The sequence below is a fragment of the Leuresthes tenuis genome, unplaced genomic scaffold (assembly GCF_036924035.1).
Source record: "Leuresthes tenuis unplaced genomic scaffold, fLeuTen1.0.hap1 SCAF_14, whole genome shotgun sequence".
NCBI classification, from domain to species: Eukaryota; Metazoa; Chordata; class Actinopteri; order Atheriniformes; family Atherinopsidae; genus Leuresthes; species Leuresthes tenuis.
The window spans coordinates 4,518,755-4,541,793 of record NW_027325368.1 but is presented as its reverse complement, the minus strand read 5'-3'; the positions used below and the strand labels follow the sequence as shown (position 1 = coordinate 4,541,793).

Sequence of the window (23,039 nt, the reverse complement as noted above, 5' to 3'; positions counted from 1 at the left end):
GAGAGCAGAGGAGAGGTCCCAACCTAAATAAAAGAATCACAGCACTCAGCTGTCATTACTCACAGCCCAGTGGTTATTCCAGACTGATGAGAATGACCACGCTGCCGGTGAAGGATGAATCCTGCCCCTGCCAATCCAATTATATCCACAGTGAGACCAGATCATGTTTACCTGCTTCTGTCACTGACATCTGTGGCGTCGTGCCAATTAGAGGCTGCACATTTGTAAGGGTCAGATGTTCATTATCCAGCGACATTCAGGAAAATATTTCTGTTGTTGCTTTACGATGAGTGGCAGCGCTTTGATATGAGCTGACCATGAGAAGGGGGATGTTGGAATTGTTATAACAATTTATTACAGCACTCCAGGGTGTGTAAAAATAGAAAATACTCTCAGTCTTTATGGATTTTATTTGGATTTATGTGTGAATTCTATGGAGTAAAGTAAAACAGCACTGCACCGCTGATCTGTCACTCAACACACACAACAAAGGTGTTCAATACTATGCAAACTACATCATATGTGCACTATCTATGTAATGCAAACAGCTGCCGAGCAACCAACAGTTTATAAATATATACCAAGCCTACAGAGGGTTCAAATTTCTCTCTTGTTACTGCTTATAATGAATATGTGAATATGACATGAACGTCCTTTAAAAGATGATCGTATTAAGGTGTTTCCTTCACAGCAACTGAAATAAGTCATCAAAAGAAATCTTCAAGAGACACTCAGTATACTGAACTAATGCCAATAAACAACTTGTACTACAGAACGGAAACTTTTCACAAACACACCCCATCAGTTCAGCTCATTAACCCTAACATCTGTGCCAGAGAGACAGTTTTATCTTGTTTGTTTTTAGTGTTTGATATACCACGACTGAGGTTGGATGGAAAATTTAATGCAATAAAACACTGGAAACATGCATGACATTGATCAATACATCAGCGAGTGCTTCTATGGCTGGCTGCTTTCATATTTTTGGTTATGGCTGAACATTGCTAAATGTTTCCCATCCTCCCGGTAAGCCTACTCACTGAGAACATTTTGGATGAAAAGTCATGTATTAGACATATAAATGCTCTGTGAATGTCTTGGCTCAAATTTCGAAGAAGGCCCAGATTTAACCCGGATTGGTAGAATAAAAAAGAAGTATTCAGAAATTGCACTTCAGAGCTTCACCTTCCACAGCTTAATTTATTATTCATATTTATGTATTTAATTTCCCTCTTTACAATGTTCCAAATGCATCGTGTTGGCAGCATACAGCCTGTACAGTTCTATGTTCATAGCAGTAACATTAAATGTGCATCATATAGACAACATTTTAGTACCAATTATAAATATAAATTAAGCAATACGGGACTAAACTGCTCAGGCAGTGGTATAAATTTAGCCGGAGATATTCATGAGGGCTATGACTCCACCCACTCTGATATCACGTCCAGTGCTCATTGGGTAACATTAAAAATATTGTCTGTAACTGTTGAATTTACTAACTTTACAATATTTACATCTACGCAACCCTGCAGAGCCACCAGAGTCATCCTTTTCTAATAACAAATAAGTTATTATAAGATGTTTAAGGGAAAATCAAATAAACATGAGGGAAATTAGTTAAGTAAATGTGACTTGAAAGTCATCAAAAAGCTAACGACTAATTAATTAATTGACTAATTGATTTCTTTTTGTTGAATACAATTTAAATTGTATTTATTTAAAGTAAAGTCTAGTCAGCAAAGGCAGGGTAATTGGGGGGGGGGGGGGGGGGGGGGGGGGTTGAGTGATGCTTTCTTCATAAAAGACAATCACAGCCCAGTAAAGAGCCACTCATCAGTACTAATTTAGTTCACTTCCGGGTGTCACAGAAGGTGAAGAGTCTCCTGAGATCATATCTGGAGCCTCACCTCATGGATGAAGTAGACCTTTGCTCCAACGTAGATTCCCATTCGGACAACGGCTCGGACAGCTGCATTCATACCTTGGAACCAGGACAAGAGCAGAGGCATTGTTAGTGATATTATCATATAAATGTTGTCACAAAAACAAGCTCCCTTTCATATGAAGCATAAAAGCTCGGTGCGTTTTCACAGACTGACAAATGAGCCATTCGCTTGTTTTTCCCAAAACAACCTCGAAGGCCTGTTTTTCCACATGAACACAGCTAATTCTAGTATTTGAGAATTTGTTTCTAAGTGTCGACTAATCCCAAAAAGGGTTTGCAGATGGACGTTATCTATTTCAGTTAACCCAGAAAATGCTTTGTGGGTGACTTGGTAGAAAGACTTTTCACATCCACAAACTGCTGTAAGGGAACACTGGGAACAAGTTCACTCTTGACACAACATACTTAGCATCTTTTGCTAAAAGATAGTATTGGTTCGATAATGGTTAGAGTGGGTTGTCCAATAAGCGGAAGGCGATTCGATACCCACTCTCACCGCTCAAAAACACAGGTAAACTGACAGCTGCCACGGCGCACTCCCATGCTCCCCGGGCGCTGTGATTGGATGCCCACCGCATGAGTGTGTGACCCTGTGCATGTGCCTGTTCAACAGGTGCCAACCTGGATGGGTCAATTGCGGAGGAGTAATTTCGTGTAACAACATGATATTAAAGTAATCTTAATTGATGATGATGATCACTATATTCTGAAGCCACCTATCTGTTCTAAGGTTTGTGGAGGTGTTCAGGTGGTGCTTTATGCCCTTATATCTTGAGTTGTTATGCGGTGGAGGTGAGTAACAGCATGCCAATGGGTTGCTCATGTTGCTAAGACTGGGTCGCCTTGTGTCTACAATTCTGGTTGCCTGGGAACAGGTTCCCTCCACAGGGACAGCCTAAGAAGGGACTGAACTCAGACTGCACCAGCCCCAAAGATTGAACAACCAAAGATTGGGGATACACCTGATGCGTTTTTTTTTTTTAAAGATCAACTACTTGAGAGAATAATTATCACTTAAAAATAAATGACAACAATTCTGTCAACAGGTGCCTGACCCAGCTCTAGGGGGCTCTGCTGTATGATGCCCTGTCCCCACTCAGGCCCCTTTGGATGGGGGAGATGTCCTATATAGACCCTCCAAAACCTTATTAATTACGCCAGGAATTGTGACAGTGGTGGGAGGGGGCAGGGTAGGTAAAGAAACAGAAGAACTTGCTGTGTTTTAGTTTGATCTGGTTGCCACCCCAACCCCTACTCCACCTTTGACCCAACACCACCATTATCCCTCCATCTTTTCAGCTGACCTCTATGTTTTTCTTTGTTGACAGTATGACACGTCGGTAGGCGCACACAAATATTCCACGACTCGTCGCTCCATGTTTGAAACATAGTGTTCGCAGTTGCAGGGACAGAGGCATTATCTTGCTGTTTTTGCTAACTGCAAGGCTTTAAGCCAAGTTTAGCACCTGTTAAACCATTTTCCATCATGCTTTACTGTAAACAGCTTATGTTGAAAAATAGATAGATAGATATGTAAATTAACCATGCACCTTCCATATACTATGCTAATTAGCCATTTGGAGATAGAGATATGCTAATCTGGTGAATGTTGCAATGTTTAAAAATCTGTTAGATGAAGAATGTGCTGGAATAGATCAGACTGACTCATGATCGATTGCTCAAGTCTAATGTAACACTCACACAGACAAATAAATCCGGGTTTTATCTAAACGATAGGGAATCGTGCCGAGGGGTGTCAAAATACGACCTGATTGACAAGATGATTGATTAGATAGATAGACAGAAAGATGTTAATACTGTTAGCATCAGTACTTTTCACTATCTTAAAAAAAAGTAATGACACCCCCAGTTACCAAGCCAGTTTCAGGGAGTGGCAGAAGCCAGACAGACCAGAAGACAAATGTAAGGGTAATGAGGTCAGAATAGGGAGAGGCTGGGTGAGAGGAAGGAGCGAGAGTGCCCCTGCAGATTCTGTGCCAAGACACAAAAGAGTCTGTCGAAGCACTTAGTGCAATTAGAAAGAGGACAAGCTTTAAATCTGGGATCACAGGTTCTACAGCTTTACATGAGTAGCGAGGAGAGGTTGATATTATCAGGATGATCAAAAGAAATGTGTGCTGTAAAATGTAGAGGACAAGTCAGGCTGATATTAAACTTCAGACAAAGAGCTGAAGTAAGACCAGTTATCCTAATGAAAAAATAGGTATAATAAGAGAATAAAGCAAAGAAAGAAAGACTGAATGAGAACTAGAACTATTAAAATGTTCATTTTCATCTATAACTTTTTTAGTAAGTTAACTGATTGTCTATGAAGTCCTCAGTTCACACAGGATTGCAGAACCAGGTGATATTTGAATTTGAGTAAATAAAGCAAAGATAGGCGGAAACATTTATAACAAAAGTTTTAGAATGGTGCTGTAGTAACAGCCTGCTGAAGTAGCTCAGTTCTTTTTGAGAGAGTTCACTCAGTTTTCTGTGAAAACACAAGATGTTTGGAGGCTATGCTTCTTCTGGCATTTGTGCCACTTTTTAACATCTGTTATGACGAATAACAATGCCATGGGCCAGTTTACATGTGGGAGAAAATGGTTTAGGTTTTCAAAGCCCTGAGGAGGAGACATCATAGCTGTAGATGCAGGAGCAAAGCTGAGAGAAAGAAGAAGCTTGAACCATTTTTCCCTCAGTCAAGTAAATTGGGCATCAGCACTCCAAGCTGATGAGGACAGTGTGGAATTATTTGGAACGCAGTAAGTAAGTAAGTAAGGTAAGCAGGTCTTACCGAAGGACCCCTATTGACCCCAACAACCTTTGAATGACATCTTTAGAACTAGAAGTCCAATGCGCCACAGAGCCAAGTGAAGATGGGTCTACAAAACGCAAAACGCGCAATCTGACACCAGCTGGGTAGTGAAATGAAAATGGGTCGAGAAGATGCTCCACACATTTGAAAGGATCGTAAAGTAAAGACTCTGGTGGGACTCGAACCCACAACCTTTGAATGCCATCTTTCTTTCAAACTAGAAGTCCAACGCGCTGTCCATTGCGCCACAGAGCCTTGATAAAGGTCCATTTTCCAAGGACGAAACGCGCAATCTGACACCAGCTGGGTAGTGAAATGAAAATGGGTCGAGAAGATGCTCCACACATTTGAAAGGATCGTAAAGTAACGACTCTGGTGGGACTCAAACCCACAACCTTTGAATGCCATCTTTCTTTCAAACTAGAAGTCCAACGCGCTGTCCATTGCGCCACAGAGCCTTGATAAAGGTCCATTTTCCAAGGACGAAACGCGCAATCTGACACCAGCTGGGCAGTGAAATGAAAATGGGTCAAGAAGATGCTCCACACATTTGAAAGGATCGTAAAGTAACGACTCTGGTGGGACTCGAACCCACAACCTTTGAATGCCATCTTTCTTTCAAACTAGAAGTCCAACGCGCTGTCCATTGCGCCACAGAGCCTTGATAAAGGTCCATTTTCCAAGGACGAAACGCGCAATCTGACACCAGCTGGGTAGTGAAATGAAAATGGGTCGAGAAGATGCTCCACACATTTGAAAGGATCGTAAAGTAATGACTCTGGTGGGACTCGAACCCACAACCTTTGAATGCCATCTTTCTTTCAAACTAGAAGTCCAACGCGCTGTCCATTGCGCCACAGAGCCTTGATAAATGTCCATTTTCCAACGACGAAACGCGCAATCTGACACCAGCTGGGTAGTGAAATGAAAATGGGTCAAGAAGATGCTCCACACATTTGAAAGGATCGTAAAGTAACGACTCTGGTGGGACTCGAAACCACAACCTTTGAATGACATCTTGAATGACATCAACGCGCTGTCCATTGCGCCACAGAGCCTTGATAAGTGTCCATTTTCCAAGGACGAAACGCGCAATCTGACACCAGCTGGGTAGTGAAATGAAAATGGGTCGAGAAGATGCTCCACACATTTGAAAGGATCGTAAAGTAACGACTCTGGTGGGACTCGAACCCACAAACGCGCAATCTGACACCAGCTGGGTAGTGAAATGAAAATGGGTCGAGAAGATACTCCACACATTTGAAAGGATCATAAAGTAACGACTCTGGTGGGACTCGAACCCACAACCTTTGAATGCCATCTTTCTTTCAAACTAGAAGTCCAACGCGCTGTCCATTGCGCCACAGAGCCTTGGTAAAGGTCCATTTTCCAAGGACGAAACGCGCAATCTGACACCAGCTGGGTAGTGAAATGAAAATGGGTCGAGAAGATGCTCCACACATTTGAAAGGATCGTAAAGTAACGACTCTGGTGGGACTCGAAACCACAACCTTTGAATGCCATCTTTCTTTCAAACTAGAAGTCCAACGCGCTGTCCATTGCGCCACAGAGCCTTGATAAATGTCCATTTTCCAAGGACGAAACGCGCAATCTGACACCAGCTGGGTAGTGAAATGAAAATGGGTCGAGAAGATGCTCCACACATTTGAAAGGATCGTAAAGTAACGACTCTGGTGGGACTCGAACCCACAACCTTTGAATGCCATCTTTCTTTCAAACTAGAAGTCCAACGCGCTGTCCATTGCGCCACAGAGCCTTGATAAAGGTCCATTTTCCAAGGACGAAACGCGCAATCTGACACCAGCTGGGTAGTGAAATGAAAATGGGTCGAGAAGATGCTCCACACATTTGAAAGGATCGTAAAGTAACGACTCTGGTGGGACTCGAACCCACGAACGCGCAATCTGACACCAGCTGGGTAGTGAAATGAAAGATACTCCACACATTTGAAAGGATCGTAAAGTAACGACTCTGGTGGGACTGGAAACCACAACCTTTGAATGACATCTTTCTTTCAAACTAGAAGTCCAACGCGCTGTCCATTGCGCCACAGAGCCTTGATAAAGGTCCATTTTCCAAGGACGAAACGCGCAATCTGACACCAGCTGGGTAGTGAAATGAAAATGGGTCAAGAAGATGCTCCACACATTTGAAAGGATCGTAAAGTAACGACTCTGGTGGGACTCGAACCCACGAACGCGCAATCTGACACCAGCTGGGTAGTGAAATGAAAGATACTCCACACATTTGAAAGGATCGTAAAGTAACGACTCTGGTGGGACTTGAAACCACAACCTTTGAATGACATCTTTCTTTCAAACTAGAAGTCCAACGCGCTGTCCATTGCGCCACAGAGCCTTGATAAAGGTCCATTTTCCAAGGACGAAACGCGCAATCTGACACCAGCTGGGTAGTGAAATGAAAATGGGTCGAGAAGATGCTCCACACATTTGAAAGGATCGTAAAGTAATGACTCTGGTGGGACTCGAAACCACAACCTTTGAATGCCATCTTTCTTTCAAACTAGAAGTCCAACGCGCTGTCCATTGCGCCACAGAGCCTTGATAAAGGTCCATTTTCCAAGGACGAAACGCGCAATCTGACACCAGCTGGGTATTGAAATGAAAATGGGTCGAGAAGATGCTCCACACATTTGAAAGGATCGTAAAGTAACGACTCTGGTGGGACTCGAAACCACAACCTTTGAATGACATCTTTCTTTCAAACTAGAAGTCCAACGCGCTGTCCATTGCGCCACAGAGCCTTGATAAAGGTCCATTTTCCAAGGACGAAACGCGCAATCTGACACCAGCTGGGTAATCAAATGAAAATGGGTTTACAAGATGCTCCACACATTTGAAAGGATCATAAAGTAACGACTCCGGTGGGACTCGAAACCACAACCTTTGAATGACATCTTTCTTTCAAACTAGAAGTCCAACGCGCTGTCCATTGCGCCACAGAGCCTTGATAAAGGTCCATTTTCCAAGGACGAAACGCGCAATCTGACACCAGCTGGGTAGTGAAATGAAAATGGGTCGAGAAGATGCTCCACACATTTGAAAGGATCGTAAAGTAACGACTCTGGTGGGACTCGAACCCACGAACGCGCAATCTGACACCAGCTGGGTAGTGAAATGAAAATGGGTCGAGAAGATGCTCCACACATTTGAAAGGATCGTAAAGTAACGACTCTGGTGGGACTCGAACCCACGAACGCGCAATCTGACACCAGCTGGGTAGTGAAATGAAAATGGGTCGAGAAGATACTCCACACATTTGAAAGGATCATAAACTCAGACTGCACCAGCCCCAAAGATTGAACAACCAAAGATTGGGGATACACCTGATGCGTTTTTTTTTTTTAAAGATCAACTACTTGAGAGAATAATTATCACTTAAAAATAAATGACAACAATTCTGTCAACAGGTGCCTGACCCAGCTCTAGGGGGCTCTGCTGTATGATGCCCTGTCCCCACTCAGGCCCCTTTGGATGGGGGAGATGTCCTATATAGACCCTCCAAAACCTTATTAATTACGCCAGGAATTGTGACAGTGGTGGGAGGGGGCAGGGTAGGTAAAGAAACAGAAGAACTTGCTGTGTTTTAGTTTGATCTGGTTGCCACCCCAACCCCTACTCCACCTTTGACCCAACACCACCATTATCCCTCCATCTTTTCAGCTGACCTCTATGTTTTTCTTTGTTGACAGTATGACACGTCGGTAGGCGCACACAAATATTCCACGACTCGTCGCTCCATGTTTGAAACATAGTGTTCGCAGTTGCAGGGACAGAGGCATTATCTTGCTGTTTTTGCTAACTGCAAGGCTTTAAGCCAAGTTTAGCACCTGTTAAACCATTTTCCATCATGCTTTACTGTAAACAGCTTATGTTGAAAAATAGATAGATAGATATGTAAATTAACCATGCACCTTCCATATACTATGCTAATTAGCCATTTGGAGATAGAGATATGCTAATCTGGTGAATGTTGCAATGTTTAAAAATCTGTTAGATGAAGAATGTGCTGGAATAGATCAGACTGACTCATGATCGATTGCTCAAGTCTAATGTAACACTCACACAGACAAATAAATCCGGGTTTTATCTAAACGATAGGGAATCGTGCCGAGGGGTGTCAAAATACGACCTGATTGACAAGATGATTGATTAGATAGATAGACAGAAAGATGTTAATACTGTTAGCATCAGTACTTTTCACTATCTTAAAAAAAAGTAATGACACCCCCAGTTACCAAGCCAGTTTCAGGGAGTGGCAGAAGCCAGACAGACCAGAAGACAAATGTAAGGGTAATGAGGTCAGAATAGGGAGAGGCTGGGTGAGAGGAAGGAGCGAGAGTGCCCCTGCAGATTCTGTGCCAAGACACAAAAGAGTCTGTCGAAGCACTTAGTGCAATTAGAAAGAGGACAAGCTTTAAATCTGGGATCACAGGTTCTACAGCTTTACATGAGTAGCGAGGAGAGGTTGATATTATCAGGATGATCAAAAGAAATGTGTGCTGTAAAATGTAGAGGACAAGTCAGGCTGATATTAAACTTCAGACAAAGAGCTGAAGTAAGACCAGTTATCCTAATGAAAAAATAGGTATAATAAGAGAATAAAGCAAAGAAAGAAAGACTGAATGAGAACTAGAACTATTAAAATGTTCATTTTCATCTATAACTTTTTTAGTAAGTTAACTGATTGTCTATGAAGTCCTCAGTTCACACAGGATTGCAGAACCAGGTGATATTTGAATTTGAGTAAATAAAGCAAAGATAGGCGGAAACATTTATAACAAAAGTTTTAGAATGGTGCTGTAGTAACAGCCTGCTGAAGTAGCTCAGTTCTTTTTGAGAGAGTTCACTCAGTTTTCTGTGAAAACACAAGATGTTTGGAGGCTATGCTTCTTCTGGCATTTGTGCCACTTTTTAACATCTGTTATGACGAATAACAATGCCATGGGCCAGTTTACATGTGGGAGAAAATGGTTTAGGTTTTCAAAGCCCTGAGGAGGAGACATCATAGCTGTAGATGCAGGAGCAAAGCTGAGAGAAAGAAGAAGCTTGAACCATTTTTCCCTCAGTCAAGTAAATTGGGCATCAGCACTCCAAGCTGATGAGGACAGTGTGGAATTATTTGGAACGCAGTAAGTAAGTAAGTAAGGTAAGCAGGTCTTACCGAAGGACCCCTATTGACCCCAACAACCTTTGAATGACATCTTTAGAACTAGAAGTCCAATGCGCCACAGAGCCAAGTGAAGATGGGTCTACAAAACGCAAAACGCGCAATCTGACACCAGCTGGGTAGTGAAATGAAAATGGGTCGAGAAGATGCTCCACACATTTGAAAGGATCGTAAAGTAAAGACTCTGGTGGGACTCGAACCCACAACCTTTGAATGCCATCTTTCTTTCAAACTAGAAGTCCAACGCGCTGTCCATTGCGCCACAGAGCCTTGATAAAGGTCCATTTTCCAAGGACGAAACGCGCAATCTGACACCAGCTGGGTAGTGAAATGAAAATGGGTCGAGAAGATGCTCCACACATTTGAAAGGATCGTAAAGTAACGACTCTGGTGGGACTCGAACCCACAACCTTTGAATGCCATCTTTCTTTCAAACTAGAAGTCCAACGCGCTGTCCATTGCGCCACAGAGCCTTGATAAAGGTCCATTTTCCAAGGACGAAACGCGCAATCTGACACCAGCTGGGCAGTGAAATGAAAATGGGTCAAGAAGATGCTCCACACATTTGAAAGGATCGTAAAGTAACGACTCTGGTGGGACTCGAACCCACAACCTTTGAATGCCATCTTTCTTTCAAACTAGAAGTCCAACGCGCTGTCCATTGCGCCACAGAGCCTTGATAAAGGTCCATTTTCCAAGGACGAAACGCGCAATCTGACACCAGCTGGGTAGTGAAATGAAAATGGGTCGAGAAGATGCTCCACACATTTGAAAGGATCGTAAAGTAATGACTCTGGTGGGACTCGAACCCACAACCTTTGAATGCCATCTTTCTTTCAAACTAGAAGTCCAACGCGCTGTCCATTGCGCCACAGAGCCTTGATAAATGTCCATTTTCCAACGACGAAACGCGCAATCTGACACCAGCTGGGTAGTGAAATGAAAATGGGTCAAGAAGATGCTCCACACATTTGAAAGGATCGTAAAGTAACGACTCTGGTGGGACTCGAAACCACAACCTTTGAATGACATCTTGAATGACATCAACGCGCTGTCCATTGCGCCACAGAGCCTTGATAAGTGTCCATTTTCCAAGGACGAAACGCGCAATCTGACACCAGCTGGGTAGTGAAATGAAAATGGGTCGAGAAGATGCTCCACACATTTGAAAGGATCGTAAAGTAACGACTCTGGTGGGACTCGAACCCACAAACGCGCAATCTGACACCAGCTGGGTAGTGAAATGAAAATGGGTCGAGAAGATACTCCACACATTTGAAAGGATCATAAAGTAACGACTCTGGTGGGACTCGAACCCACAACCTTTGAATGCCATCTTTCTTTCAAACTAGAAGTCCAACGCGCTGTCCATTGCGCCACAGAGCCTTGGTAAAGGTCCATTTTCCAAGGACGAAACGCGCAATCTGACACCAGCTGGGTAGTGAAATGAAAATGGGTCGAGAAGATGCTCCACACATTTGAAAGGATCGTAAAGTAACGACTCTGGTGGGACTCGAAACCACAACCTTTGAATGCCATCTTTCTTTCAAACTAGAAGTCCAACGCGCTGTCCATTGCGCCACAGAGCCTTGATAAATGTCCATTTTCCAAGGACGAAACGCGCAATCTGACACCAGCTGGGTAGTGAAATGAAAATGGGTCGAGAAGATGCTCCACACATTTGAAAGGATCGTAAAGTAACGACTCTGGTGGGACTCGAACCCACAACCTTTGAATGCCATCTTTCTTTCAAACTAGAAGTCCAACGCGCTGTCCATTGCGCCACAGAGCCTTGATAAAGGTCCATTTTCCAAGGACGAAACGCGCAATCTGACACCAGCTGGGTAGTGAAATGAAAATGGGTCGAGAAGATGCTCCACACATTTGAAAGGATCGTAAAGTAACGACTCTGGTGGGACTCGAACCCACGAACGCGCAATCTGACACCAGCTGGGTAGTGAAATGAAAGATACTCCACACATTTGAAAGGATCGTAAAGTAACGACTCTGGTGGGACTGGAAACCACAACCTTTGAATGACATCTTTCTTTCAAACTAGAAGTCCAACGCGCTGTCCATTGCGCCACAGAGCCTTGATAAAGGTCCATTTTCCAAGGACGAAACGCGCAATCTGACACCAGCTGGGTAGTGAAATGAAAATGGGTCAAGAAGATGCTCCACACATTTGAAAGGATCGTAAAGTAACGACTCTGGTGGGACTCGAACCCACGAACGCGCAATCTGACACCAGCTGGGTAGTGAAATGAAAGATACTCCACACATTTGAAAGGATCGTAAAGTAACGACTCTGGTGGGACTTGAAACCACAACCTTTGAATGACATCTTTCTTTCAAACTAGAAGTCCAACGCGCTGTCCATTGCGCCACAGAGCCTTGATAAAGGTCCATTTTCCAAGGACGAAACGCGCAATCTGACACCAGCTGGGTAGTGAAATGAAAATGGGTCGAGAAGATGCTCCACACATTTGAAAGGATCGTAAAGTAATGACTCTGGTGGGACTCGAAACCACAACCTTTGAATGCCATCTTTCTTTCAAACTAGAAGTCCAACGCGCTGTCCATTGCGCCACAGAGCCTTGATAAAGGTCCATTTTCCAAGGACGAAACGCGCAATCTGACACCAGCTGGGTATTGAAATGAAAATGGGTCGAGAAGATGCTCCACACATTTGAAAGGATCGTAAAGTAACGACTCTGGTGGGACTCGAAACCACAACCTTTGAATGACATCTTTCTTTCAAACTAGAAGTCCAACGCGCTGTCCATTGCGCCACAGAGACTTGATAAAGGTCCATTTTCCAAGGACGAAACGCGCAATCTGACACCAGCTGGGTAATCAAATGAAAATGGGTTTACAAGATGCTCCACACATTTGAAAGGATCATAAAGTAACGACTCCGGTGGGACTCGAAACCACAACCTTTGAATGACATCTTTCTTTCAAACTAGAAGTCCAACGCGCTGTCCATTGCGCCACAGAGCCTTGATAAAGGTCCATTTTCCAAGGACGAAACGCGCAATCTGACACCAGCTGGGTAGTGAAATGAAAATGGGTCGAGAAGATGCTCCACACATTTGAAAGGATCGTAAAGTAACGACTCTGGTGGGACTCGAACCCACGAACGCGCAATCTGACACCAGCTGGGTAGTGAAATGAAAATGGGTCGAGAAGATGCTCCACACATTTGAAAGGATCGTAAAGTAACGACTCTGGTGGGACTCGAACCCACGAACGCGCAATCTGACACCAGCTGGGTAGTGAAATGAAAATGGGTCGAGAAGATACTCCACACATTTGAAAGGATCATAAAGTAACGACTCTGGTGGGACTCGAACCCACAACCTTTGAATGCCATCTTTCTTTCAAACTAGAAGTCCAACGCGCTGTCCATTGCGCCACAGAGCCTTGATAAAGGTCAATTTTCCAAGGACGAAACGCGCAATCTGACACCAGCTGGGTAATCAAATGAAAATGGGTTTACAAGATGCTCCACACATTTGAAAGGATCGTAAAGTAACGACTCTGGTGGGACTCGAACCCACAACCTTTGAATGCCATCTTTCTTTCAAACTAGAAGTCCAACGCGCTGTCCATTGCGCCACAGAGCCTTGGTAAAGGTCCATTTTCCAAGGACGAAACGCGCAATCTGACACCAGCTGGGTAGTGAAATGAAAATGGGTCGAGAAGATGCTCCACACATTTGAAAGGATCGTAAAGTAACGACTCTGGTGGGACTCGAAACCACAACCTTTGAATGACATCTTTCTTTCAAACTAGAAGTCCAACGCGCTGTCCATTGCGCCACAGAGCCTTGATAAAGGTCCATTTTCCAAGGACGAAACGCGCAATCTGACACCAGCTGGGTAGTGAAATGAAAGATACTCCACACATTTGAAAGGATCGTAAAGTAACGACTCTGGTGGGACTCGAAACCACAACCTTTGAATGACATCTTTCTTTCAAACTAGAAGTGCAACGCGCTGTCCATTGCGCCACAGAGCCTTGATAAAGGTCCATTTTCCAAGGACGAAACGCGCATTCTGACACCAGCTGGGTAGTGAAATGAAAATGGGTCAAGAAGATGCTCCACACATTTGAAAGGATCGTAAAGTAATGACTCTGGTGGGACTCGAAACCACAACCTTTGAATGCCATCTTTCTTTCAAACTAGAAGTCCAACGCGCTGTCCATTGCGCCACAGAGCCTTGATAAAGGTCCATTTTCCAAGGACGAAACGCGCAATCTGACACCAGCTGGGTAGGGAAATGAAAATGGGTCGAGAAGATGCTCCACACATTTGAAAGGATCGTAAAGTAATGACTCTGGTGGGACTCGAAACCACAACCTTTGAATGCCATCTTTCTTTCAAACTAGAAGTCCAACGCGCTGTCCATTGCGCCACAGAGCCTTGGTAAAGGTCCATTTTCCAAGGACGAAACGCGCAATCTGACACCAGCTGGGTAATCAAATGAAAATGGGTTTACAAGATGCTCCACACATTTGAAAGGATCGTAAAGTAACGACTCTGGTGGGACTCGAAACCACAACCTTTGAATGACATCTTTCTTTCAAACTAGAAGTCCAACGCGCTGTCCATTGCGCCACAGAGCCTTGATAAAGGTCCATTTTCCAAGGACGAAACGCGCAATCTGACACCAGCTGGGTAGTGAAATGAAAATGGGTCGAGAAGATGCTCCACACATTTGAAAGGATCGTAAAGTAACGACTCTGGTGGGACTCGAAACCACAACCTTTGAATGACATCTTGAATGACATCAACGCGCTGTCCATTGCGCCACAGAGCCTTGATAAGTGTCCATTTTCCAAGGACGAAACGCGCAATCTGACACCAGCTGGGTAGTGAAATGAAAATGGGTCGAGAAGATACTCCACACATTTGAAAGGATCATAAAGTAACGACTCTGGTGGGACTCGAACCCACAACCTTTGAATGCCATCTTTCTTTCAAACTAGAAGTCCAACGCGCTGTCCATTGCGCCACAGAGCCTTGGTAAAGGTCCATTTTCCAAGGACGAAACGCGCAATCTGACACCAGCTGGGTAGTGAAATGAAAATGGGTCGAGAAGATGCTCCACACATTTGAAAGGATCGTAAAGTAACGACTCTGGTGGGACTCGAACCCACGAACGCTCAATCTGACACCAGCTGGGAAGTGAAATGAAAGATACTCCACACATTTGAAAGGATCGTAAAGTAACGACTCTGGTGGGACTCGAAACCACAACCTTTGAATGACATCTTTCTTTCAAACTAGAAGTCCAACGCGCTGTCCATTGCGCCACAGAGCCTTGATAAAGGTCCATTTTCCAAGGACGAAACGCGCAATCTGACACCAGCTGGGTAATCAAATGAAAATGGGTTTACAAGATGCTCCACACATTTGAAAAGATCGTAAAGTAACAACTCTGGTGGGACTCGAACCCACAACCTTTGAATGCTATCTTTGTTTCAAACTAGGAGTCCAACGCGCTGTCCATTGCGCCACAGAGCCTTGATAAGTGTCCACTTTCCAAGGACGAAACGCGCAATCTGACACCAGCTGGGTAGTGAAATGAAAATGGGTCGAGAAGATGCTCCACACATTTGAAAGGATCGTAAAGTAACGACTCTGGTGGGACTCGAACCCACGAACGCGCAATCTGACACCAGCTGGGTAGTGAAATGAAAGATACTCCACACATTTGAAAGGATCATAAAGTAACGACTCCGGTGGGACTCGAACCCACAACCTTTGAATGCCATCTTTCTTTCAAACTAGAAGTCCAACGCGCTGTCCATTGCGCCACAGAGCCTTGATAAAGGTCCATTTTCCAAGGACGAAACGCGCAATCTGACACCAGCTGGGTAGTGAAATGAAAATGGGTCGAGAAGATGCTCCACACATTTGAAAGGATCGTAAAGTAATGACTCTGGTGGTACTCGAAACCACAACCTTTGAATGCCATCTTTCTTTCAAACTAGAAGTCCAACGCGCTGTCCATTGCGCCACAGAGCCTTGATAAAGGTCCATTTTCCAAGGACGAAACGCGCAATCTGACACCAGCTGGGTAATCAAATGAAAATGGGTTTACAAGATGCTCCACACATTTGAAAGGATCGTAAAGTAACGACTCTGGTGGGACTCGAACCCACAACCTTTGAATGCCATCTTTGTTTCAAACTAGAAGTCCAACGCGCTGTCCATTGCGCCACAGAGCCTTGGTAAAGGTCCATTTTCCAAGGACGAAACCCGCAATCTGACACCAGCTGGGTAGTGAAATGAAAATGGGTCGAGAAGATGCTCCACACATTTGAAAGGATCGTAAAGTAACGACTCTGGTGGGACTCGAACCCACGAATGCGCAATCTGACACCAGCTGGGTAGTGAAATGAAAGATACTCCACACATTTGAAAGGATCGTAAAGTAACGACTCTGGTGGGACTCGAAACCACAACCTTTGAATGACATCTTTCTTTCAAACTAGAAGTCCAACGCGCTGTCCATTGCGCCACAGAGCCTTGATAAAGGTCCATTTTCCAAGGACGAAACGCGCAATCTGACACCAGCTGGGTAGTGAAATGAAAATGGGTCGAGAAGATGCTCCACACATTTGAAAGGATCGTAAAGTAATGACTCTGGTGGTACTCGAAACCACAACCTTTGAATGCCATCTTTCTTTCAAACTAGAAGTCCAACGCGCTGTCCATTGCGCCACAGAGCCTTGATAAAGGTCCATTTTCCAAGGACGAAACGCGCAATCTGACACCAGCTGGGTAATCAAATGAAAATGGGTTTACAAGATGCTCCACACATTTGAAAGGATCGTAAAGTAACGACTCTGGTGGGACTCGAACCCACAACCTTTGAATGCCATCTTTCTTTCAAACTAGAAGTCCAACGCGCTGTCCATTGCGCCACAGAGCCTTGGTAAAGGTCCATTTTCCAAGGACGAAACCCGCAATCTGACACCAGCTGGGTAGTGAAATGAAAATGGGTCGAGAAGATGCTCCACACATTTGAAAGGATCGTAAAGTAACGACTCTGGTGGGACTCGAAACCACAACCTTTGAATGACATCTTTCTTTCAAACTAGAAGTCCAACGCGCTGTCCATTGCGCCACAGAGCCTTGATAAAGGTCCATTTTCCAAGGACGAAACGCGCAATCTGACACCAGCTGGGTAGTGAAATGAAAATGGGTCGAGAAGATGCTCCACACATTTGAAAGGATCGTAAAGTAATGACTCTGGTGGGACTCGAAACCACAACCTTTGAATGCCATGTTTCTTTCAAACTAGAAGTCCAACGCGCTGTCCATTGCGCCACAGAGCCTTGATAAAGGTCCATTTTCCAAGGACGAAACGCGCAATCTGACACCAGCTGGGTAATCAAATGAAAATGGGTTTACAAGATGCTCCACATATTTGAAAGGATCGTAAAGTAACGACTCTGGTGGGACTCGAACCCACAACCTTTGAATGCCATCTTTCTTTCAAACTAGAAGTCCAACGCGCTGTCCATTGCGCCACAGAGCCTTGATAAAGGTCCATTTTCCAAGGACGAAACGCGCAATCTGACACCAGCTGGGTAGTGAAATGAAAATGGGTCGAGAAGATGCTCCACACATTTGAAAGGATCGTAAAGTAACGACTCTGGTGGGACTCGAACCCACGAATGCGCAATCTGACACCAGCTGGGTAGTGAAATGAAAGATACTCCACACATTTGAAAGGATCGTAAAGTAACGACTCTGGTGGGACTCGAAACCACAACCTTTGAATGACATCTTTCTTTCAAACTAGAAGTCCAACGCGCTGTCCATTGCGCCACAGAGCCTTGATAAAGGTCCATTTTCCAAGGACGAAACGCGCAATCTGACACCAGCTGGGTAGTGAAATGAAAATGGGTCGAGAAGATGCTCCACACATTTGAAAGGATCGTAAAGTAATGACTCTGGTGGGACTCGAAACCACAACCTTTGAATGCCATCTTTCTTTCAAACTAGAAGTCCAACGCGCTGTCCATTGCGCCACAGAGCCTTGATAAAGGTCCATTTTCCAAGGACGAAACGCGCAATCTGACACCAGCTGGGTAGTGAAATGAAAATGGGTCGAGAAGATGCTCCACACATTTGAAAGGATCGTAAAGTAATGACTCTGGTGGGACTCGAAACCACAACCTTTGAATGCCATCTTTCTTTCAAACTAGAAGTCCAACGCGCTGTCCATTGCGCCACAGAGCCTTAATAAAGGTCCATTTTCCAAGGACGAAACGCGCAATCTGACACCAGCTGGGTAGTGAAATGAAAATGGGTCAAGAAGATGCTCCACACATTTGAAAGGATCGTAAAGTAACGACTCTGGTGGGACTCGAAACCACAACCTTTGAATGACATCTTTCTTTCAAACTAGAAGTCCAACGCGCTGTCCATTGCGCCACAGAGCCTTGGTAAAGGTCCATTTTCCAAGGACGAAACGCGCAATCTGACACCAGCTGGGTAGTGAAATGAAAATGGGTCGAGAAGATGCTCCACACATTTGAAAGGATCGTAAAGTAACGACTCTGGTGGGACTCCAACCCACAACCTTTGAATTACAGTGTCACACAGCCTTTGTTGCATCAAGATTTAGCTGCATGAACAAATTCAACACTTCAACACCCATTTTAGACTCTACTGCCAGACAAAGAAGTGATAGAAAAGGCAGTGCTTGCTAAACCAGATGTGTAATCCTGGACATGCCACTGCAGAGGAGCAGATCCTCACCCAATATGTTGAACTCTAGGCTTTGAGGTTTATCCCATTTTGTTTAGAGATTTCACCCCCTGTCACCTGTCGACACTGTGACGCATTTGATGACACAGTTGTTGATAAGATGCAAAAAGCACCCAACTGCATATGATTTTCAACCACATTTCTCTCTCTCTGCAACATTTCAACTATCCAACAGGCTGTCAACTGACTTATCGACTAATGATTGTTTAATTGATTGAGATTTACTCAATAATGTACATTCCATTTTCTACACCCACTTAATCGAATCATTGGAGGTCGGGTACAGTCTGAACAGGTCCCCAGTCCATTACAGGGCCAACACAAACAATCATGCAGACTCACTCCTAGGGTCAATTACAGTTAACAGTTAACCCAACATGGATGCTGGAAGGAGGACAGAGTACCCTAACAGAACCCACACATGTACAGAGGAACATGCAAACTGAGGACTGAGGAGCCCTTCGAGTCCAGCCAACTGTGCGTTATGTCACTAGTGAGGATAAACAATGGTATGGATCTTGCTGAGCCCATTCTCAGTGGCAATATCAGTGTAGTCAAGCATTGAGCTCAGGGCACAAGCTGCTCCTGACAAACCTGACTCTGTCGCCAGGTTTCCTCCCACACCACATGCTGTTAACAGTCCTTACCTTTCACTAACCCTTGTATACAGAATGTGTATGGGATGTGACTACTCCCTGGAGGGCAATGTCATGCTTTAGACAATGTTCAGACCCTTTAGACTGCATCCCATTCAAGGCATCTAACAAAAAGAGCAGTAAGAGACTAAACTTCCTTCAAGGATGGATATGGCACACATACTTAATGAGTTTCAAACAGTAATAAGAGAATGGATGTATCAGTAACTCATAATGCCTGATGCATAAACCCCCTCCAAACACAAACACCATGCACGCGCCTTGTCCTACATACAAACATGGAAAAATGTATGTTGACACTGTACACATTTCACATATTCTTACGTCCATGTTGGCATGAGTTTTCTGGATCAAATTAACCGTGATGTGGTGCCGTGGAAATGTGAAAAAAAGGTGGCATTTGTTTCTCATCTTTAGGTTTTATAATATACTAATCGTGGGTTTTATAACTGTAGCTAAAGATGGCTGCTTTGGCGTTGTTGGAAAATCTTACTCGTGCAAATTTAGAAAAACAAGTATTATAACTCTGTTTTTTCTGTTGGCTGATACTGTTCTTGTGAGGTGATGCACTTCATGGCCTCTTCCTTATAATACTATATTTATTTTTTGTCACGGACCTCAGGACTCAGGACACAAGTGCAGGGTCTTTTCAAATTCAAAAAGGTTTAAACAGAGCACAGCAAGGCAGGATGAGGATCTCCTCACAGAGCAAAGTAATGGGCTGTGAAAACCTAAGCACTCTCCTCAGTAACTAAGGCGGAGGACGAGCGCAGCTATGACAGTTACAAACATAAACCGCTCCAACTCAGGAGGAAAACAGAAACGCGATGAAATGATAACCAGACAAACTCATGCTCTCCTATTGAGGCAGATTTCAACAAAGGGGGGGGGGGGGGGGGGCTGGAGCCTATCCCAGCAGTCAAGAGGCAGGGTACACCCTGGACAGGTTGCCAGTCCATCACAGAGATAAACGACCATGCATGCTCACACTCACTCCCAAGAACAATTTAGAGTCACCAATTAACCTGCTCAAGGGGATCAAACCTGGGACCCTTTCACTGTGAGGTGATGGTACTAACCACAGTGCAGCCCCCTATTTTCACTATTTTTACTTTAATTGAATTTCATTTGATGCAATAACATAACAACAATAACATAATATCTATATTCTACATGTGCCCCCAGCTCCATTTTTCTTTAGTCTACATTTGCTATTGAAAAATCCATACTGGTTAACTACTACTTTCTACAAAAGATGCCCTTTAGGCTTCAGTCTTAATTTGAGTCCAGAAAAAATCCCAAGAGGTGTTTGTTTCAGCCGCTCGGTCACCTTGCTGTTGACCTAGATTGGGCAAGATGCAGTCTCAGCCTTTGCACTTAAATTTCCTTCATTCGACAGGAACTGTATTTGCTGTGTTGCCTCACTGAGACAAACTTTCAGAACAAAAAGTGCGTTGCATCACTAAATGTCCCATTTCCATAAAGACTGATGACCTGGAGGCTGCAGCGCTAACATTATCATGCATGTTATGTGCTGGATAGATGCTAACAGAAACACAGCACGCTAACTGAGCACTGATTCTCGTGTTGCTTAGAGACCTGTGCACCGCAGACTGGTTGCAGGATGTCTATGCAAACATGTGAAACGTGCTTGAACTGCACAACATGGTTCATGAGTTTCAGAAATAATCAATACAAGAAATAATTAGTTGGTTTCACCAGATGACAGTTAAAAGTGGGTACATGTTCATTTCCCCTCATTCACGGTGAGTGATTGTGTTCAATATGTTCAAATGAGCTTCTGGAAATCTTGAAACGCTACGAGTTTCCTCCCCAGTCTGCTATTATGACCACACATCTGTAGCTAAATGTGAGCTCATGCATTAACAAGGTTTACACTGCTGCTCCTGTAGCTGCAGAAAATCCTGAAAATTTCATATCAGAAGTCAAACTATGTGGAAACAAACAGCACTACATAAGAATAGTTAATGAAACCAGTGGCTGTTCTTCATCTTCACATGCAGACGTCATGATATGTGTTTGATAGCATTTCTTTTGTATTTGATTCGGTTAATTTAGTTTGTTTTTAATAACATCTTATCATAATGTCTGGATGCTAATTCTAACCGCATTCTTCAAAGTGTACATCTTTGAGGCCAACCATACTAATTATGTAATTATTTTCTAAATGACCACTGGTAGCTTTAGAAGGAGCAAACCTATCTACACACACCACAATGACCTGTGGAAAAAATGAAAGAAACTAAAGTTTTTTAATGAAAGTCTATACAGGGAATGCATCAATGTCACTATTTCATCTACTCACAGAAGAAAAGTTTGTGTGTAGATGAAAGCAGCAAAACATTCAGCATGGCTGCTGCCACTTGTTGTGAATAACATCTTTAAATAAAGGCTGTTAGTTTTGACAGGGATCCGTGCAACATACCGAAGAGAAATCAAAATACAGTCCACTACCAGCCAGAAATCGAGCTCCCTGTTACTTTTTAACCTAATTTCTACACCATAAGAAGCCGCAAAGCAAAACCTGAAGGCGTGGACGCCTGGTCTGACTGAGCAGGAGATAATGGTGACGAGGATCCAAAGGAGAATTCTGGTTTTATATAAAGACAGGTTGGTACAAACAGTTTGTATTTTATTCAAACTTCGATAATGAAAGCTGTAAGCCACCGGTGCACGTTTGTAATCCAGCTGAATAACTGTATAAATGCTAGAGGCGAGTGTTTAACAGTGCATAACATGCAGGACAAGCTCCTAAAGGATACCCAAGATTACCCATCAAAGGATTCAAATGCAGACAGATTTTTGTTTCACTAGACAAAAGCCGACACCTGCACCCTCTTTTGGAGCAGAAGAGTCTGTCTCTGTGCATTATTTCCATACTGGCACCACAGTTAAAAGGTGAAGCTATTATTAAAACCCAGCTGCTGTCATAAGGAGCACGTGCCGAATATAAAGGCTAACCACAATATTAAGCACGAGCAACTGATTTGCTTCGTGAGGCTGCAGTGAGCCTAAGAAAGAAGATATCACTCCACTCCAGCCTATTGGGTCACTGTGTTGTGTAACAGCATGTAAGCCAATGGCTGTGGTATTACTGGATCATGTGTGCAGGAGACAACAGAGTACAATATGTTCTGTTTGTGAAAATTCAATAGAAGAGAGATGCTCTGTAATATAATGTTTAAATTATATTATGTGCACACTACAAGGGTGATATTAGAGATTTAAACACACTAAGGGAACATAAATCATCCCTACACTGATCATTAATAATTACTGATTTAATTTTAACGATATAATGTCGTTTTTACATTTTAAAATATCATTTTTGAGGGTAAAAATGAAACCCTGATTTGTTTTCCTTCCGTCTCTTTTCCCCTCATCATTGTAAGAACTCGCTGCTCCTCACATGGACTGATCGACCTTCAGCGGAGGGATGAGTACAGTTACTGATAGGCACAGGAAGTCCTTACAGCTCGTCTTCAACATAAAAGCGCAGAAGCCCAAAGTGCGGATATTGTGCTTTATTGTTGACGTCTCAGCCGGAAGTACGACTTTTATGACTCAGGCTGTTTCACACTGGTCCTG

At 43.7% G+C, this 23,039-nt stretch overlaps 1 protein-coding gene and 43 non-coding genes across 48 annotated transcripts in view; all 44 read right to left on the bottom strand.

Moving 5' to 3' along the window:
- LOC140268409 (ATP-dependent 6-phosphofructokinase, platelet type-like) overlaps positions 1–23,039 on the bottom strand; it is a 55,502-nt gene that overhangs the window by 31,227 nt on the left and 1,236 nt on the right. For all 5 annotated transcript variants that reach the window (XM_072363247.1, XM_072363249.1, XM_072363250.1 and 2 more), the window contains exon 2: positions 1,911–1,984. In XM_072363247.1, the coding sequence (XP_072219348.1) occupies positions 1,911–1,984 (74 nt within the window). The remainder of the gene's footprint in view (positions 1–1,910; positions 1,985–23,039) is intronic.
- Positions 4,934–5,024, bottom strand: trnar-ucu (transfer RNA arginine (anticodon UCU)). The gene is given in 2 exon segments: positions 4,934–4,969; positions 4,988–5,024. It is a non-coding gene; the product is annotated as a tRNA-Arg (tRNA).
- trnar-ucu (transfer RNA arginine (anticodon UCU)) lies at positions 5,137–5,227 on the bottom strand. The gene is given in 2 exon segments: positions 5,137–5,172; positions 5,191–5,227. It is a non-coding gene; the product is annotated as a tRNA-Arg (tRNA).
- trnar-ucu (transfer RNA arginine (anticodon UCU)) lies at positions 5,340–5,430 on the bottom strand. Its single transcript is given in 2 exon segments — positions 5,340–5,375; positions 5,394–5,430. It is a non-coding gene; the product is annotated as a tRNA-Arg (tRNA).
- trnar-ucu (transfer RNA arginine (anticodon UCU)) lies at positions 5,543–5,633 on the bottom strand. The gene is given in 2 exon segments: positions 5,543–5,578; positions 5,597–5,633. It is a non-coding gene; the product is annotated as a tRNA-Arg (tRNA).
- On the bottom strand, positions 6,050–6,140 carry trnar-ucu (transfer RNA arginine (anticodon UCU)). The gene is given in 2 exon segments: positions 6,050–6,085; positions 6,104–6,140. It is a non-coding gene; the product is annotated as a tRNA-Arg (tRNA).
- trnar-ucu (transfer RNA arginine (anticodon UCU)) lies at positions 6,253–6,343 on the bottom strand. The gene is given in 2 exon segments: positions 6,253–6,288; positions 6,307–6,343. It is a non-coding gene; the product is annotated as a tRNA-Arg (tRNA).
- trnar-ucu (transfer RNA arginine (anticodon UCU)) lies at positions 6,456–6,546 on the bottom strand. Its single transcript is given in 2 exon segments — positions 6,456–6,491; positions 6,510–6,546. It is a non-coding gene; the product is annotated as a tRNA-Arg (tRNA).
- Positions 7,058–7,148, bottom strand: trnar-ucu (transfer RNA arginine (anticodon UCU)). Its single transcript is given in 2 exon segments — positions 7,058–7,093; positions 7,112–7,148. It is a non-coding gene; the product is annotated as a tRNA-Arg (tRNA).
- Positions 7,261–7,351, bottom strand: trnar-ucu (transfer RNA arginine (anticodon UCU)). Its single transcript is given in 2 exon segments — positions 7,261–7,296; positions 7,315–7,351. It is a non-coding gene; the product is annotated as a tRNA-Arg (tRNA).
- trnar-ucu (transfer RNA arginine (anticodon UCU)) lies at positions 7,464–7,554 on the bottom strand. Its single transcript is given in 2 exon segments — positions 7,464–7,499; positions 7,518–7,554. It is a non-coding gene; the product is annotated as a tRNA-Arg (tRNA).
- Positions 7,667–7,757, bottom strand: trnar-ucu (transfer RNA arginine (anticodon UCU)). Its single transcript is given in 2 exon segments — positions 7,667–7,702; positions 7,721–7,757. It is a non-coding gene; the product is annotated as a tRNA-Arg (tRNA).
- On the bottom strand, positions 10,160–10,250 carry trnar-ucu (transfer RNA arginine (anticodon UCU)). Its single transcript is given in 2 exon segments — positions 10,160–10,195; positions 10,214–10,250. It is a non-coding gene; the product is annotated as a tRNA-Arg (tRNA).
- On the bottom strand, positions 10,363–10,453 carry trnar-ucu (transfer RNA arginine (anticodon UCU)). Its single transcript is given in 2 exon segments — positions 10,363–10,398; positions 10,417–10,453. It is a non-coding gene; the product is annotated as a tRNA-Arg (tRNA).
- Positions 10,566–10,656, bottom strand: trnar-ucu (transfer RNA arginine (anticodon UCU)). Its single transcript is given in 2 exon segments — positions 10,566–10,601; positions 10,620–10,656. It is a non-coding gene; the product is annotated as a tRNA-Arg (tRNA).
- Positions 10,769–10,859, bottom strand: trnar-ucu (transfer RNA arginine (anticodon UCU)). Its single transcript is given in 2 exon segments — positions 10,769–10,804; positions 10,823–10,859. It is a non-coding gene; the product is annotated as a tRNA-Arg (tRNA).
- On the bottom strand, positions 11,276–11,366 carry trnar-ucu (transfer RNA arginine (anticodon UCU)). Its single transcript is given in 2 exon segments — positions 11,276–11,311; positions 11,330–11,366. It is a non-coding gene; the product is annotated as a tRNA-Arg (tRNA).
- On the bottom strand, positions 11,479–11,569 carry trnar-ucu (transfer RNA arginine (anticodon UCU)). The gene is given in 2 exon segments: positions 11,479–11,514; positions 11,533–11,569. It is a non-coding gene; the product is annotated as a tRNA-Arg (tRNA).
- Positions 11,682–11,772, bottom strand: trnar-ucu (transfer RNA arginine (anticodon UCU)). Its single transcript is given in 2 exon segments — positions 11,682–11,717; positions 11,736–11,772. It is a non-coding gene; the product is annotated as a tRNA-Arg (tRNA).
- Positions 12,284–12,374, bottom strand: trnar-ucu (transfer RNA arginine (anticodon UCU)). The gene is given in 2 exon segments: positions 12,284–12,319; positions 12,338–12,374. It is a non-coding gene; the product is annotated as a tRNA-Arg (tRNA).
- Positions 12,487–12,577, bottom strand: trnar-ucu (transfer RNA arginine (anticodon UCU)). Its single transcript is given in 2 exon segments — positions 12,487–12,522; positions 12,541–12,577. It is a non-coding gene; the product is annotated as a tRNA-Arg (tRNA).
- Positions 12,893–12,983, bottom strand: trnar-ucu (transfer RNA arginine (anticodon UCU)). Its single transcript is given in 2 exon segments — positions 12,893–12,928; positions 12,947–12,983. It is a non-coding gene; the product is annotated as a tRNA-Arg (tRNA).
- On the bottom strand, positions 13,316–13,406 carry trnar-ucu (transfer RNA arginine (anticodon UCU)). The gene is given in 2 exon segments: positions 13,316–13,351; positions 13,370–13,406. It is a non-coding gene; the product is annotated as a tRNA-Arg (tRNA).
- Positions 13,519–13,609, bottom strand: trnar-ucu (transfer RNA arginine (anticodon UCU)). The gene is given in 2 exon segments: positions 13,519–13,554; positions 13,573–13,609. It is a non-coding gene; the product is annotated as a tRNA-Arg (tRNA).
- trnar-ucu (transfer RNA arginine (anticodon UCU)) lies at positions 13,722–13,812 on the bottom strand. Its single transcript is given in 2 exon segments — positions 13,722–13,757; positions 13,776–13,812. It is a non-coding gene; the product is annotated as a tRNA-Arg (tRNA).
- Positions 14,116–14,206, bottom strand: trnar-ucu (transfer RNA arginine (anticodon UCU)). The gene is given in 2 exon segments: positions 14,116–14,151; positions 14,170–14,206. It is a non-coding gene; the product is annotated as a tRNA-Arg (tRNA).
- trnar-ucu (transfer RNA arginine (anticodon UCU)) lies at positions 14,319–14,409 on the bottom strand. The gene is given in 2 exon segments: positions 14,319–14,354; positions 14,373–14,409. It is a non-coding gene; the product is annotated as a tRNA-Arg (tRNA).
- On the bottom strand, positions 14,522–14,612 carry trnar-ucu (transfer RNA arginine (anticodon UCU)). The gene is given in 2 exon segments: positions 14,522–14,557; positions 14,576–14,612. It is a non-coding gene; the product is annotated as a tRNA-Arg (tRNA).
- Positions 14,919–15,009, bottom strand: trnar-ucu (transfer RNA arginine (anticodon UCU)). The gene is given in 2 exon segments: positions 14,919–14,954; positions 14,973–15,009. It is a non-coding gene; the product is annotated as a tRNA-Arg (tRNA).
- On the bottom strand, positions 15,220–15,310 carry trnar-ucu (transfer RNA arginine (anticodon UCU)). The gene is given in 2 exon segments: positions 15,220–15,255; positions 15,274–15,310. It is a non-coding gene; the product is annotated as a tRNA-Arg (tRNA).
- trnar-ccu (transfer RNA arginine (anticodon CCU)) lies at positions 15,423–15,513 on the bottom strand. Its single transcript is given in 2 exon segments — positions 15,423–15,458; positions 15,477–15,513. It is a non-coding gene; the product is annotated as a tRNA-Arg (tRNA).
- Positions 15,724–15,814, bottom strand: trnar-ucu (transfer RNA arginine (anticodon UCU)). Its single transcript is given in 2 exon segments — positions 15,724–15,759; positions 15,778–15,814. It is a non-coding gene; the product is annotated as a tRNA-Arg (tRNA).
- Positions 15,927–16,017, bottom strand: trnar-ucu (transfer RNA arginine (anticodon UCU)). The gene is given in 2 exon segments: positions 15,927–15,962; positions 15,981–16,017. It is a non-coding gene; the product is annotated as a tRNA-Arg (tRNA).
- On the bottom strand, positions 16,130–16,220 carry trnar-ucu (transfer RNA arginine (anticodon UCU)). The gene is given in 2 exon segments: positions 16,130–16,165; positions 16,184–16,220. It is a non-coding gene; the product is annotated as a tRNA-Arg (tRNA).
- trnar-ucu (transfer RNA arginine (anticodon UCU)) lies at positions 16,431–16,521 on the bottom strand. Its single transcript is given in 2 exon segments — positions 16,431–16,466; positions 16,485–16,521. It is a non-coding gene; the product is annotated as a tRNA-Arg (tRNA).
- Positions 16,634–16,724, bottom strand: trnar-ucu (transfer RNA arginine (anticodon UCU)). Its single transcript is given in 2 exon segments — positions 16,634–16,669; positions 16,688–16,724. It is a non-coding gene; the product is annotated as a tRNA-Arg (tRNA).
- trnar-ucu (transfer RNA arginine (anticodon UCU)) lies at positions 16,837–16,927 on the bottom strand. Its single transcript is given in 2 exon segments — positions 16,837–16,872; positions 16,891–16,927. It is a non-coding gene; the product is annotated as a tRNA-Arg (tRNA).
- On the bottom strand, positions 17,040–17,130 carry trnar-ucu (transfer RNA arginine (anticodon UCU)). Its single transcript is given in 2 exon segments — positions 17,040–17,075; positions 17,094–17,130. It is a non-coding gene; the product is annotated as a tRNA-Arg (tRNA).
- Positions 17,243–17,333, bottom strand: trnar-ucu (transfer RNA arginine (anticodon UCU)). The gene is given in 2 exon segments: positions 17,243–17,278; positions 17,297–17,333. It is a non-coding gene; the product is annotated as a tRNA-Arg (tRNA).
- trnar-ucu (transfer RNA arginine (anticodon UCU)) lies at positions 17,446–17,536 on the bottom strand. Its single transcript is given in 2 exon segments — positions 17,446–17,481; positions 17,500–17,536. It is a non-coding gene; the product is annotated as a tRNA-Arg (tRNA).
- On the bottom strand, positions 17,747–17,837 carry trnar-ucu (transfer RNA arginine (anticodon UCU)). Its single transcript is given in 2 exon segments — positions 17,747–17,782; positions 17,801–17,837. It is a non-coding gene; the product is annotated as a tRNA-Arg (tRNA).
- Positions 17,950–18,040, bottom strand: trnar-ucu (transfer RNA arginine (anticodon UCU)). Its single transcript is given in 2 exon segments — positions 17,950–17,985; positions 18,004–18,040. It is a non-coding gene; the product is annotated as a tRNA-Arg (tRNA).
- On the bottom strand, positions 18,153–18,243 carry trnar-ucu (transfer RNA arginine (anticodon UCU)). Its single transcript is given in 2 exon segments — positions 18,153–18,188; positions 18,207–18,243. It is a non-coding gene; the product is annotated as a tRNA-Arg (tRNA).
- trnar-ucu (transfer RNA arginine (anticodon UCU)) lies at positions 18,356–18,446 on the bottom strand. Its single transcript is given in 2 exon segments — positions 18,356–18,391; positions 18,410–18,446. It is a non-coding gene; the product is annotated as a tRNA-Arg (tRNA).